We start from the raw sequence: 16,265 nt of genomic DNA on the forward strand, positions 1-16,265 counted from the left end.
TATACCTCCTAGTGTGGGACATAATGCCTCCGGTGAAGGATGGGCAACGTTGGTAAGACGGCTAACATAGGAGGGGACCGAGCAGGAGTCGGGATAAACTTCTAACTTCATTCTTGTGATGAAGAAGGGCAATCTCTTGTCCTAGGAGTAAGAAATTGCTCCTTAAGGCGGATGAACTATTTACTTAGTCAACGGCATGGGAATGTGGAAGGCAATGGAAAACCACCACATTATTTTCTTCCTAGTTATAGTATTATGACATACAATCCAGGAATGGCCCTCAGTCCCCGGCAGACCTTCAATGGTCAGAGGGTGCTAAGAATCTCCGGACAAAACAAAAAATTAGCTACATGGAATGTTAGAAGTATGTTTGAAAGTGGAAAATTAGATAATACGGTGAAGGAAATGGAAAGATTAAAGATTGATATATTGGGTATAAGTGAAGTTAGATGGCCTGGTACGGGAGTTTGCAAAACACAGAATGGAATTTTTTATTATTCAGGAAATAATTCGATAAATCATAACCACGGAGTAGGTGTTATATGCAACGAAAATACAAGCAAGGCAGTTTTATTCTTCTTACCATATTCTGATCGAATAATTTTAGTAAAAATAAAAACAAATCTAGGAATCTTAAATATAGTTCAAGTATATGCACCAACTGCAGAAAAAGATGACAGTATTATAGAGGACTTTTATCAACATATAAGTGATGTTTTAAAATATACAAAGAAAAATGAAATTTTAGTTATTATGGGAGATTTTAATGCAAAAATTGGGAAAGGAAGAGTTGATGATTTAGTGGGAAACTTTGGATTGGGAGCCCGCAATGACAAGGGAGATAGATTATTACAATTCTGTCAGGAAGAGCAATTAGTCATTAGTAATACTTGTTTTAAACTGCCAAATAGAAGATTATATACATGGAGATCACCTCAGGATAAACAGAATAATGTTGTGAGAAACCAGATAGACTATATTTTAATCCGAAAAAGGTATAGGAATAGTATTAAATCAGTTAAAACATATCCAGGGGCAGATGTTTGTTCAGACCATAATCCAGTAGTGGCTTGTATGAGAGTTAAGTTTAAGAAAAATAGTATTAAAAGAAGTAGAAATATAGATATAGGGAGGCTAAGAGATCCCAAAACAAAGGAAAATACTAAAAATGACATAAATGAAGGTTTTTCAAAAATAAGGAAAAAATTTTGCAAAAGAAAAGAAGAAGAAAAAACAAATAGTGAAGAATTATGGAATAATCTGAGGAAAACTATAAACAATGTAGTGGAACAAAATCTAAAACCTGAGAAAACATTAAAAAAGAAAGAATGGATGTCAAAAGAAATATTAGAATTAATGGAAGAACGAAGACATTGGAAAAATAAAAATATTTTTAAATATAAAGAACTCCATATCACTATAAGAAGGAAAATTAAACAAGCAAAAGAAAATTGGATGAAAGAAAAATGCGAGGAAATTGAAAATTTGCAAAGAAAACATGATACGTATAATGTACATAAGAAAATTAAAGAGCTTACCAGAACAAATAGAAGAAATAAATTTACTAGTATTTTAAATGAAAAGGATGATTTAGTTTTGGAATTGGGGGAAAAACTGAAATTATGGAAAGAGTATGTTGAAAAATTATATTTTGATGAGAGAAATTTAAAACCTATAATAATTGATAAAGAAGAAGGACCAACAATACTAAAAGTAGAAGTAAAGAATGCAATTAGAACAACTAAAGAAGGTAAAGCTACCGGACCAGATGAAGTTCCCGCTGAAATTTTGAAATTACTGGATGAAGATAGTCTTGATATTTTAGTGGATTTTTACAACATTATTTACGAAAGTGGTGTAATTCCTCAAGATCTTTTAATGTCTACGTTTATAGCAATTCCCAAAAAAGATAATGCAAAAAAGTGTGGTGATTATAGAACTATAAGCCTGATGAGTCATGTTTTAAAAATTTTCTTAAGAATAATTCATACAAGAATATATAAAAAATGTGAAGAAGATTTAAGCAACACACAGTTTGGGTTTAGAAAATCTTGTGGAACAAGAGAAGCTCTTTTTGCTTATAGAGTTCTGGTAGAAAGAAGTTTAGAGGTTAACAAGGATATATACGCCTGTTTTATAGACTACGAAAAAGCATTTGATAGAATTCTGCATGATAAATTAATAGATATACTTGGGAAGAAAGGAATTGATAGAAATGAATTGCAAATTATAACAAATCTTTACTGGGAACAGAAGGCCAACATTTCAATTGATTCTGAATTATCTGAAGAAATAGAAATAAAAAGAGGAGTAAGGCAAGGATGTATTTTATCACCTTTACTTTTTAATATTTATTCAGATGAAATTTTTAAAGAAGCTTTAGAAGATATGGAACACATTGGGATTGTAATAAATGGGATGAATGTAAATAATATACGTTATGCTGACGATACAGTGGTTTTAGCAGAAAATATAAATGATTTGACAATACTAATGGAAAAGATTAATTCAATAAGTAAATTATATGGACTTCAGATGAATTATAAGAAAACAAAGCTACTTATTTCATGCAAGAAAAATATAGATAATGTAACGTTGCAGATACAAAACAGGACAATTGATACAGTTTCATCAATTAAGTATTTGGGGACTATCATACAGGAAGATGGCAGATGCATTAAAGAAATTAAATCTAGAATAGAAAATGCGAGAGGTACTTTTATCAGAATGCAGAAATTTTTCAAATGCAATGTTTTTAATTTACATCTTAAAATTAGAATGTTAAGGTGCTATGTGATGTCAGTTTTGTTTTATGGAGTAGAAACGTGGACCTTAGATAAAAATACGTTAAACAAACTTGAAGCATTCGAAATGTGGTTATATAGAAGAATTTTAAAAATATCTTGGACAGATAGAATAACAAATGAGGAAGTTTTGGAAAGAATGGGGAAAGAAAAAGAAGTTTTAAATACAGTTAAAAGAAGAAAGACGGGGTATTTTGGCCACATCATCCGAGGAAGTAAATATGAAATTTTGAGAAATATTTTAGAGGGAAAAATCTGTGGAAAGAAAAGCCCAGGAAGGAGAAGGAAAAGTTGGTTAGGTAATATATGTGAATGGAATAATAAGAAAGCAGAAGAACTAACACGTGAAGCACAATTGAGATTGTTATAATACTAGTCCTACATTCAGAAATGAATATGGAACCAGAAGAAGAAGAAGAATATTACAATGATAATTTCAAGTCTAAATACTACAATAAAAATATATCAATTTTAAGCAATTTTTGTACTAATTTGTGTTTATAAAAGTGGGAATAACTACATAATTAAACCCTTTTGTGGGTGTTCCTTTTAGTGTTTCATAAGAGGGTATATATTGTGGATATTACACTGCACATGTAATATTATATCACATCCTCCAATCTTTAACTTTTTTAAAAAATATGAATAAAATAAAAGAGAGGAATTAATCTTTTTATTGAATAAATGCAGTTATAAAGAATCTATATAATTAAAAATAGGTCACTCCACCTCCATCTGTTGGTTGCATTCACACATGGCAATTTAATAATTATATAACTATATATTTAATAATTATATAACATTTTTACCACATTCTTGACATGTCAGTTTTGTTCTACTATTGTCTTCTACAAAAAAAAAAAATTCACCTATCTCATCAGCCAATTGTTTGGAGTCACTATCACAATTATCTAATATAATCTCCACTCTTCTGACTCAGTTTCAGTATCATAATCAGTCTCTTCTCTTTCTTCTATCAATTCCCTTACAGATTGTTCTAAAGCTGTCACAAAAATATAGGCATCCTGAAAGCTGTTTGGTATATTTTCAAACTAATATAAGCTTAATGTTACAATCTGTAACATTGTAAAATAAAGATATTTATGCAATAAGTAAGTTACTCTTTCAAATACATTAAAAAAAATAAATAAGTAAATGCAAATTATACTTACATCACAAGGCACATAGTGGCAAGTACACTGCAGATATGATACCATCTAATTCAAAGCTCAGAATGGTTAGAAATAGGGAGGCCAATTGACTTGTAGGTGGTGATGTATACTATGAATAGGGAGTACCAAAGTGCACTTCTGCACCACCTATGTACAGTACAATGTTTTAAACAAGACATTATCTACGTTCTGTAGCTATTTGCTATAGGCATGCTGTTTGAAGTGTTAATTAATAAATGCTAACAACAGCATCCCAAAAATTATAGTGCATGATTTTTTGCATGATCTGACTACTCTGCTTGTATGGATATGGTTATGGTACACATTTTATTTTTGCTAAATAAACTTAAGTGCACACACTCTATGATGTGATAAAGGGCATTGATCAAATACTTAATGAATACAATCACACTTCTAACTACTCAATTGATGTTAAATTTGGAATTGGTGGCAATATCCTGGACTATCTGGCCTCACGTATGGCAAGCCTAATGTTTCTATATTTAGTATACATTAAAGTAAAATAAAATGGTGTGTTATGTATTAAATTATAGAAACGATACATTTCAAGACTACTATTTTGCAGAAAAATCTCTTAAATATAAATAATTGTTCTCATAAAAGACGGCATAATTTGAATTACATTGAATAAAACATAGCCTACACAATCTATGCCAAACCAATCTTTCTTCTTGTTTAGACAAAACAAATCTTGCTTAGAAATTTGATTTCACAGATAGGAAATTGATTTTTGAAGTAGGATTTCTTGCTAAATTTAGTTTTGATAGAATACCACAATAAAAAAATCACTTGTAAAACCTTTATCATCATTAATTTTTCATTTCTTAATATAAAATCTTATTGCCACATAAATTTGTTTTAAATATTTTATCATAAAATAAACATGCTTGTAGAATCCCAACATTCCATAGAATTCAAGATTGCTAGGTATACATTAGTCTGCAGTTTAAATTATTTTTGAATAGATCAAAGATCAATTACAGGAAAACAGAATATATGAGCACTTAAAACCTGGTCAGACCTAGTGGTTGATGGTTTATAACAAAGAATGTCGTGTCACTACCTTTGTTTAATAGTTGAATTAAATGGTTTAACTAAACAAGAAGAAATGGAATTACAAAAACATTGAAAGCTATTGGCAAGTGGAATTCAGTTCTGCAGTGTAGCATCATCTCAAGAAAATAAAAAATACATACTTAAAACCATCTTTCAAGGAATACTTTTGTATGGGCAGTGGAAAATGGAGAACTCTGTGCCTTCAGAAGAGATCGGCCAAGATTTCAAGATTAAAGTGGAAATCAAATTGTGAATTCAGAGAAGAAACATAAGCAGGTCATTATTAGATAATATAAATGAAAAATCTTAATGATTTAGATACCTTGCAAGAGTGAATGGAGATATCAAAAATGCTTTCTGAATGGAAACAGAACAGGAAGACCAAAGAGAAAATGGAAAGATGGAATAACACATATGATAAATGAGAAGGGAACGAGAAAGGAAGAAGCTCCGGAAAGGACAACATGGACGAAAAAAGCCGAAAAACATTTTTTATGAACACACCAGCATTGAGAAAAATTGTAATAATGATTCTATATAAATTTTTAAAATTTCATGCAAATACAATAATAAATCATTAAATAGTTGTATCACCTTTATATAAAAATTATCTGGAATTTAATTTCGGCACAAGAAAGCTGTTTCTAAACATACTAGTGAATTCTAATTTTATAATTTTCTATTAAAAAACTCACGTACAGAGAATGTCGACATCGGTTAAAGCAAAAATCTCGCGTATCAAACTTTCCGAAATATTTCCAAAAGGAATTATTTCCAATTTAGTTTCTACAATATTTGAACTTCTTTATTCAATCTTTAGTTTGGCCATTTTTTTTTAATCAGTTTCTCACTACATACAGGAATAAAGTTGTTTTAAAACTGGCATAAACTTCCACAAAAAAATAAAATAATAACCTGCAGGGGGATTATTATTTAATCGCTTATTACTGGATATAATACAGTAAGAACAATTTTAGATTGATTTTGCTGTATTTTAGTGGGTAATTACTGTGTATTATATCCATTTCTGTGAAGTGATCAAAAATAAATACCATTTCAGCAACCGAGAGCCAATTAAATCATTTTTTAAGATCATAAAGGTGATTTTCACTACACAAATGCCAAATTTAGTTCAGTACACTAAATACAGTGGAAGACACTAGGATTGTGTTTCATATAATTGTATTCATCTACAAGATAGCCAGTGTTTTGTAACACGAGCCTGGTCTTGTATTTACCTACAAACAATACAAAGGTGTACAAAAATAATAGTATTAAAGGTCACTGCTTAATATTTTCACGAATCCGGACACTACTTCATAAATCATTCGTTTGATTTGAGAAATTTATTTTTCTTATATTCCTCCATTAAAGATATTTCCTCTGATTTATTAAAATTGCTTCGAATACACACACACAAAAAAAAAATAATAATAAAATAAAAATAAAAATAAAAAGACTACATTCAAACGTACGTCACACTACAAAGACATAAACATCGAGTGGCAAACGATAAGCAATACCGACCTTAAATACCCAAAAATGTACTTTCCAGCAACGAATTAAAACGCCGATTACTTTCGTCACGTGAATACGCCAACAAATGACGCGACGTATATCAAGCGTCTCTCTTACTTGTTACGCCAATAGACAGACGACGTCGCGCTTTACGTATCCATCCGTCCAATCGTTCTTCGAGACGCCCGTGACGACGGGCATTACGTAATTCGAATCGCCCTTAAACGGTCCAACGAGCGATGCCGTTACGGTTCGTCCAGTCACGTGGTACGACCTGGTAAGTTGCAGCGATCGTCTGCCGAGTCGCCATGTCAGAAAGGAAGGGGGAAGGTGGTGGACGTCGAACGAGTCAAAACAGATAGGTCCGATGTTTACTTAGATATAAAAAAGGTGCCATCATGACGATTATATTGTTCCTCGTAGACACAAGTGCATCAATGAATCAACGCACATATTTAGGTGCTAGGCCAACATTGTTGGACGTAGCTAAAGACGCGGTTGAAAAATTCATCAAGGTAACGAACGAAGCTATTTACCGACGAATCTCCCGCATATATTTTATTTTTTTTTAAATTTATTTATTACACTTCCACCTGGGACAAAAAAAAGCCAAACCCTTTAATTTCTTTTCTTTTATTTACAGATTAGACAAAGAGATTCGGCAAGTCGGGGGGATCGGTATATGCTCCTTACATTCGAAGAGCCACCATCGAATATTAAGGTAGGCTCCGTACTCTTTTTATATAACTTCAGATTCACTTTGATGATGCTATCCCGCGACATCTTTAACCTCACAGAAATATATCTAATGTCGATCTATGCAGTCACAATAACACAGAGATCACATCGTACGACTGCCACGGATCAAGTAGCCATCTTGGAATGGCACGATTTTTACTAACGGAATTGTGGGAAGAGTAGTGACGTCACGCCGCCAGGTGGCGAGCGGTTTTGATTCGGTACGGGAGATTTTCCGTGCAAACGTGCGGATTTTTTTGTTTACGCTTATATTACTTTGCACGCTTTCATTTACACGAATTTTTTCTAAATATTTAATTCGTCTTATCTGTAAAAGATGAAAAAAAATGCTCTACAAAAAAAAAATTAAAAAAAATAGTAATATAGAGCCAATTTTATAAAGATTTCATAAAATAAGAGTTAAAGGGATGCTTATATTTTCCCAAAATTACTAAAATCAACATTGTGTGGGGCCTCCTAATTCAAATTTATCCGGGCTTCTCGTTAAGTTATAACATGCCATTGAAAAAAAGATAAAACTGTTTTAACTTGTATTTTATCAGCTTTTTATAAATTGGCACTTAATGAGGAAGTTAATTGTTCTTAAAATAGAATTGGTAAGTTAACCGTTCTATTTTATAAGCAAATGTTCTAAGTGTAACATTTATCAAAACAAAAGTGAAAATGAAATAAGATAAACTTTCAAAAATTCAAATAGATTTCAATAAAACTATATTTAACTGAATTTATATACAAAAATTGAAAAATTGTATGAAAAAGAAATGGTCATTTTCATCATAAAATAACATGTTTACATGTTATTTTATGATGAAAATGACCATTTCTTTTATTACATATTCAAACTCTATGCAAAAAAAAAATACAAAGATCTTATCTAAAAATTTTCTTATAAATTTTCTTCCCGTCTAATACTAAATTCCAAAAAATAATGATTTTTTTAAACAACAATTTTCTTTTTACATCTAAAATTTAACACGAACAAAAAATTTTTCAAAGTTTTTATTATTATTAAATTTTCATTTCAGTTTATTTGATTTGATTAATTAATAATAATTCTTTGGCATTAAATGTGGAAGAATTAACATCAATATCTTTTGTTTCCCTAAATTTAAATACTTTATTAATTAATATAAATATAATTTAATCCAAAGTAGCTCTTCATTCATAAATTGATACAAAATTATAAGCAATTATCTTAACTAATACTATTTATCATAAGCTCTAATGTGGATTAAGGCAGAGAATTTTCTAAACCCACTACATATATAGTATAGCACTTACGTTTTAAATAGTAGATATCATAAATATTATGATATAAAAACTACATACGTATTATCAATTTGAAATGCATTATACATGATATAGAACATCACAACATACATATTCGGGTCAAATGCAAAAATTCGAAATCCCATAACAAAATCCTATGTAGTATACAAAAGAAAAAAAAGCTTATTTATATATATTAATATATAATAACATATGTAGTATTAATTTTATTTTGATAAGTTTTCCAGAAAGTGCATGTTGCTAATGTTTCTATTTAATAATTTTAATTTTTTAGATATGATATTTTCCAGTGATTCGAGGATTTCAAAAAAATAATGTAAATTTTTCACTTTCTATCATTTTAAAGTTTTTTAATATATATAAAAAATCATACATGTTACTTAAAGTTGAATCGTAATTGCTAGTTATGATTTTATTATACAGTTTTTAATTTTTTTTTTCTAATAAAATAATTCCATATTATATTGTGTAGTATCACAGTAAAATTTTAACACTTAATTAATTAATTTAAATCGTATTCTGAAATATTTATTTTTTTTACAGGGGCTGGAGCTACCGGGTGATGAAAAATCAACTTATCTGGGCCCAGTTTTACAACAGAAGTTTATACATAATAAAACTATTTTTTTTTTTTTTTTATAAATAAAATAACGAGTTCTATACAAACATCGATAAACCACACATATAAATATTCTGGGCCCAGGGAACCCTAGCTCCACCTCTCAAGTTTCCAGTTTTAACATATATAATAAAAATTTAGTGAATTCCATATTTTATTTTATTTTTTTTTTTTTACAATAAAATCAATTTTACTAATTACATCTTAATTACAGATATAATTCTGATATTGTGTGAATGTGTGTGCTTGATGAAGTGTTTACAAAATATATGCTGAAATTACAGTGAAAATTATAACAGAAATTAAATAAAATTAAGAATTTATCATTAAATGTTACACTAAAAAATATATAATCAATTAGTGAAAACTTATAATGATTAATATCAGCTTTTTACTATGTTTTTTCTTTAGGGAAACAACAAATCATTTCCTCACCACAGGATGACATCAGATCATTGATTTTTTTAATACATTTTTAAACTTTCATATTTCATCCTCATCTTATTTAAACTATAGAATTCTCTGAAGAATAAGTTTTGTTCAATACATTTTCAAATATTTCAACAGAAATGAACTAAATAAATTAAGTTAAAATTGGTTACTATTACAATTTAACTAAAAATAATTTAATAATTGATCTATTATATTCATTCATTATTGTTTGAAAGATTTTATTAAAAATCTTGTAAAATCATTAACAAATACATAATGATTTTATTTTCATAAATATTATAAAAATTAAATACAATGTTCATTTTAAAGGAGAGATGTTAAAACAGTAGAAGAAATGCTAGAAAAAAATTAAAGACAGGAAATCAAATTATATAATAGATGCTAACAAATTAGGGTTTTAGTGTCTAAGATTAATTTGGAACTGTTGATATAAATTTACCTAAATAAAAAATTAAAAAAATGATAATTTTTTTTAGAATTTTTGTTGACAATACAGTAAATATTAATCTAAAAAACAGTAAGAAAAGAGTTAAACAGATTTCTACTACTAAAAGCAGAAATTTTATATTGCAAATACTCTAAATTTTAGGAATCGTACAAGATGTATTTTATTTGTATGTTAGCATTTTTATATATTTATTATCGTTTATATTTCAGTTATGACAAATTTATATTATGGACTCCATCACAAAACCAGGAAAATTAAATATTTTGCTTTTTTGAGTTCTTTTCTTCTCAAAATGTTTGTTATTTATACATGATTTTTTTATTTTATTTGTTAAAATTTAATTATAAATTAATTTTTTCAAGTAATTTATCAAAAAATTGCTAAATATTAATTGCCTTATACACTTGTAGAATTTTATAGTTTAAGTTGAGAATGAACCATGAAAATTTCCACGAGACGTTAACATCCATAAACTTCAAATAAACCAAATCTTGATTGATACCAAATTATCTGCTAGATTGTGTAGGGTCTACCTCTAGGTAAAATTATTTTATATTTAATTATTAAATGTATCCCTAATACAACCTGATACAATCCAGTAATCATTTGGTCTTAATTACAACAGTCAAGAATTAAAATAAGACATTTTTACAAAAATCATATGACAAAACATATTAGCTGAGATTCTAATGTATCAGATGATAACTTGTATAAACTTAACTGTTATATTAGAGAAACATTATTTTTTTTTACACTAACTTGATTTATGCTTATATTTACAACAGTTAATCAAAATTATTGTAATAATTTGTTGGGGCAGTAATCTCATGCTATATAACATTACTTACTGAATATATAAATAATTGGTGATACATTTTCAAATGTTGTATTTAATGATTTGTTTGTGGGTATTATAATATAATTTTTTTATATTTTCATGTTACTATTAAGGATTTAGGAACATACACAAATTTTATTAAGTTTAGTATAGGTTAACCTTTAGGCAAACATATTATATAAGATTTAGTAAGTTGAATATAAACCAAAATTATTATTTATAATAATTTAAAATGTTCAAACAAATAATAATAATAATTTATCAACTGAAAACAGTGAAACAGATTCAGTGGACATTGCGTTTACGGACATCTATACTTAACAGATAAAATGTAGTCAGCAATAGTACTATTGATGGTAATTTTACTATAAGTAGAGGCTGCCTTTTTGCAATGGACAAAAATACTCTCTTATTTACTTAAACCTTTTTTAAACACAGTACAAAGTATTAGTTGTTTCCTATAAATATGATTTAAAAATTACCAATGCTTTTGTTGGTGTCATTGTTTTGTAAAATTTCTTTGTATCGTTTAAACTTTTCAAAGTTTTTGCAGTCCCATTCTTGGATAGTATGCTGACACTTTTAGATATTAAAATGTAGTCAAGATCTTTCTTCTAAATTAATCAATCCTTAGTTTCTAATTAGTATATTTAGTAAAAAAAAAGGGTGTTTAATGCTTTTAGTGAAAATTAATTATTGCGTAAAAATAGCCCATAATCTTTGCAATACTTTGGCTGTTTTTGAATTGTTTTTTTCTTTTACAAATAAAACTGCATATTGATTATTTAAACTTACCTACTTTACTTTCCTGCCTGTTATATATAACAGAGGAAAAGTATGGTGATCAGTCAGAAATATTCCCTAAGATTTTTTTTTGGATTAGGGATCTTGAAACATTGAGAAATGCAAAAAAAAAAAAAATTTGGGAGTTTATTTTGTGTGTGTGTATGTGTGGGAGGAGCATGATTTTGTTTACTCTCTTTGAAGCTTAATAACTTTTGTGCTTTTTGTCACAAATTTCTGAAATTTTGCAGGGAGGTTTGTGTATTAGAGACATTGGTGCTATTAAGTTTTGGTGGTTATAGGTCAAGGGGTAAGGAGATAGAGGGGGGGTAGAGTGGGTCAAACTTAATGGAGATTTTACTCGTTATTGGCATTTACAGTTTTTTATAAAACACATCTCTTTCCTCAAAATTAAGCTTTTTGACATTTTATAATAATTAATTAATAATATAAAAAGCATTTTAATAAAATCTCTCAACAGATGGCGCCACACACAATTTTAAGATTTTGCTGGGAAAGTTACACAACTCATTGCTGGATTTTTTTAAGGATATCCACATATCTTAAGCAGACAACTATCCTAAATAGACAGTCTGAAATCTGAAGAATGTGTGCTAAATCCAAGTTCTTGTTCTTTCAGATATGTACAGTACAAGCTATCCTTATTTTGTTAGTGATGCATTCCTGGAGGAGACAGCATAAACAATATTTCATATATTTCAATAAAAACATGTTTAGTGTCAAAAAGTTTTACTTATTTATAGCTGAACTTGATGATGCAATTTTTAAATCACCACTGTATTGATCTCATACATCAATGCCACCCCACATAACTTCAGTTCTCCGATGATGACCGTGGTTGAGGGTAATCCATTGATGACCGAATAGGCTGAGGTTCAGGCAAAAATATGAATACAAAGTTATTTGCTTCGCCTCTCTTTTCCTCTCATTGATAACTTTGTAATAAGGTGCTAAGGGCTTCATCTAAGCTGATATGAATCACTACAAATGAACACTGACCAAAACAAAACATTGCCCACATTGTACTATATGACACATACTAAGTTAGGGAATGATTGGTTATAAAGGTTTCAAATGCTAGTTTTGAAAAGTTGATTGGTTCGAATAAACTGAAGTTTGGCAAAAGTTGAGACTTTCTTAACTCGTAATAAACTTGTCAAACACTTGTTGATAGGGAATGGATGGACTGGCAGTTTGTATCCATTTCATAGCAGTTCATATGCCATGCAAGTAGCTTTAAACTCCTCCTTACAAAGTTACTTCACTCCCAATCAAGGTCCATTTTGCAACACACTTCATTCATTTAGTTGGCATTAGCAAGAAATTGTTTAAAGTATCAGTAGTTATTATCTTCTAAAGTTATGGATTGAATTGATTTTTTGATTACTTGGACATTTGGATTCATTAATTTCCATTTATTTGATATGGCTGTTTTATTAATTGTATTATTACACAATTACTTTATGTTAAAACTGTGAAATACCATGTGAATAATAAAAAACCGACACTACTTAGATTCATTGTTAAAGCTTATATTTTTAATCTATGGATAAATTTGTATAGACCTTGGAAAAAAATTTCCCCTAAGTTTCTGTATTTAGTATGAATGGAAAAACTTCAATTTGATTTATGGCTTGAAGTATTTTTATCTTTAAAGATAACAAACTTCTTCTAAGAATGTTAATCTTTTTAATCTAATTCCTGAAAGTAATCAATAGATTAAAAGAATTAAGACTCCCTGAAGACTGTTATCACTCCAACAAGTAATTTATTTAAAAGAGTTTAAAGAAATTTACTTCACATTAATATAAATCCAAAAGTAGTTTAAAGATTTGACTACAGTTTCAAGTGACTGCTGAAACATAAAGAAGTCTTGGGCAAAACCTGAAGATTATTATGACTTCATATTGCTATCTTAGTTTAATAGTAAGGTTGCATACAGAGTATTTTGTGGCAAGACAGTAGAATTTTATTAGGCTATTTAAATAGCCATTTTGAGACCAATTGTACTGTTTTTCTTTAATTTTAAGGTGCACGTCAAGTTTGGTATTGAGTTTTAAGATATTTTCCTTCAAGAAACTGTTAAAATTTAATATTGAACTCTAGGTGTACCTATATTTTGAATGTGGAAGGATAACTGTTAAATACATATTTCTTTGATTAAAGCCAAATACTCAAATAAATCTCAGTCTTTGAATAAGTCTTGGGGAATAAAGGTGCTATTAAAAATAAACCCCAGTTTCAAATAAGAGATACATTTGAATTTAATAACCCCCAGGGGATACATACAAATGAGTAAAAAGCAAAGCATTTTAGTTAGAGGAAATTTAGTATGTTAATTAAAGGTTTATAATGAATACAGTGGCAACTTGTACTTTGAATTTAATTCATTTCAAGAGACTGTTCAAAATCTGAATCAATTCTTCCCATTGGAAAGTGAATTAACCCATTCCCAGACCTAAACAGTAACCATTACAACTTAAAGCAGCAAACACACAGTGGCGTGCCGTCCATGGAAGCTGTGGAAGTGCCACTTTCGTCATATTTTCTAAAATATAAATACATATTGTGCAATTATTGTCATATTGTAACATACTTTGAATTAATTACAAATTTCTATACATAAGATTGCTGTTGTATATTCGAATATAAATTCATATATGCATATTCCCAATGTAAGTGCTTGTATTGTCGAATACGGGACAACTTCTATGGCCTAAAATATTTGGACAGTGTAAAGCACCCAGATTACAAGCATTCGTGCATGCGCTTCACACAGCACCAATCTCTGGTGGTTGAGCTGGTGGATGTTACACACCCAAAATATCGTATAATGCTTTCAAGATTCTATCCAGGGCCAGCACAGCTTCCCTATCAGCAAATGTCATGGCACGCCACTGCAAATACACATAATTTTAGGTAAAAATAACATAATTATAAATGCTCTTGATAATAAATAAAAGATATACATGTAAGTACTGTATAGAAAAAATTAAAATTGCATTTACTAGTTGCATATTGTCAACTTTGGCATCTGAAACATTTGTTGTTTCCACACACTTCTTGGATCGAGGGTCACCCTGGCTTTTTTATAGTAATTGCCAACCCATTTGCCATAATAGAAAGTTATTTTCCAGGTTACTTTTTTGCTTACTGTGTGACTTTTTGTGCCAACCAGAAATAAAAGTATGACTGACAATATAAAGGGTGGATGATTGTCGTTCTCTGTTCAAACCCTCTGTGCTATCCTTCTAGAGTGTTTGTGAAAGGCTTTCTGTGGTTCTCTCTAATTCTGAGTTCAAATTCTGGTCTTCATCACCTTCCACACTGTATAAGACCAACCATGTCACTTCAAAATAATGAATGCAACATAAGTGATTTTATTAAAATATACTACATGTATATTAGTCTGTTCANCACAGCTTCCCTATCAGCAAATGTCATGGCACGCCACTGCAAATACACATAATTTTAGGTAAAAATAACATAATTATAAATGCTCTTGATAATAAATAAAAGATATACATGTAAGTACTGTATAGAAAAAATTAAAATTGCATTTACTAGTTGCATATTGTCAACTTTGGCATCTGAAACATTTGTTGTTTCCACACACTTCTTGGATCGAGGGTCACCCTGGCTTATTTATAGTAATTGCCAACCCATTTGCCATAATAGAAAGTTATTTTCCAGGTTACTTTTTTGCTTACTGTGTGACTTTTTGTGCCAACCAGAAATAAAAGTATGACTGACAATATAAAGGGTGGATGATTGTCGTTCTCTGTTCAAACCCTCTGTGCTATCCTTCTAGAGTGTTTGTGAAAGGCTTTCTGTGGTTCTCTCTAATTCTGAGTTCAAATTCTGGCCTTCATCACCTTCCACACTGTATAAGACCAACCATGTCACTTCAAAATAATGAATGCAACATAAGTGATTTTATTAAAATATACTACATGTATATTAGTCTGTTCAATCCTTTACTTTTCAGCAAAGTGTTCTTTGGCCATGGGCAGAATCCATAATGAGTTTGATAAAAACTCTCTTAAGGTTTCAGGACAGAAAAAGTTAGGATAAGGACTTCTAAATGTTTAGCAATCCGTTTTCCATGTAACTATGATAATGACAGAGCTGTTAAAGTCAGTAATCAGAGGTTTAATGTGAGTGGCTCTTGTATAAGAAGAATTATATTTTGTCCTCTCAATCTCTATTAAACAGGAAAGTTATTTCAGTTTGAATAAATACTACTAGATTTGGCACGCTAGATCAATAAATCAGACATTCTGAATCATAAAGCAGAGAAACCTGTCTTGTTGGCAAAGCTAATTGGATGGCAGTGCAAATGGTGTGATCACGCAACGTCCCATGATTCTGCACGATCCAACTCTTGTGAAATTTGAAAATTGATCACATTAGTTTGTTGTCATCCATTGGCTATGACACCATGTCATAGCCGACAACTTTGCACTGCATTTTCTTGAGCTGG

The 16,265-nt window shown here is 29.6% G+C and overlaps 1 protein-coding gene across 1 annotated transcript in view; it reads left to right on the forward strand.

The window, feature by feature from the left end:
• The first annotated feature begins 6,665 nt into the window (after window positions 1-6,665).
• Window positions 6,666-16,265, forward strand: part of LOC111639005 (integrator complex subunit 6-like) — a 67,941-nt gene continuing 58,341 nt past the window's right edge. The window contains exons 1-2 of the mRNA XM_023384780.1: window positions 6,666-7,086; window positions 7,215-7,292. Coding sequence (XP_023240548.1) covers window positions 6,970-7,086; window positions 7,215-7,292 — 195 coding nt within the window. The 5' untranslated portion in view covers window positions 6,666-6,969. The remainder of the gene's footprint in view (window positions 7,087-7,214; window positions 7,293-16,265) is intronic.

This window comes from Centruroides sculpturatus, unplaced genomic scaffold (assembly GCF_000671375.1).
Source record: "Centruroides sculpturatus isolate CEXI.00-Female unplaced genomic scaffold, Cexi_2.0 scaffold1288, whole genome shotgun sequence".
NCBI classification, from domain to species: domain Eukaryota; kingdom Metazoa; phylum Arthropoda; class Arachnida; order Scorpiones; family Buthidae; genus Centruroides; species Centruroides sculpturatus.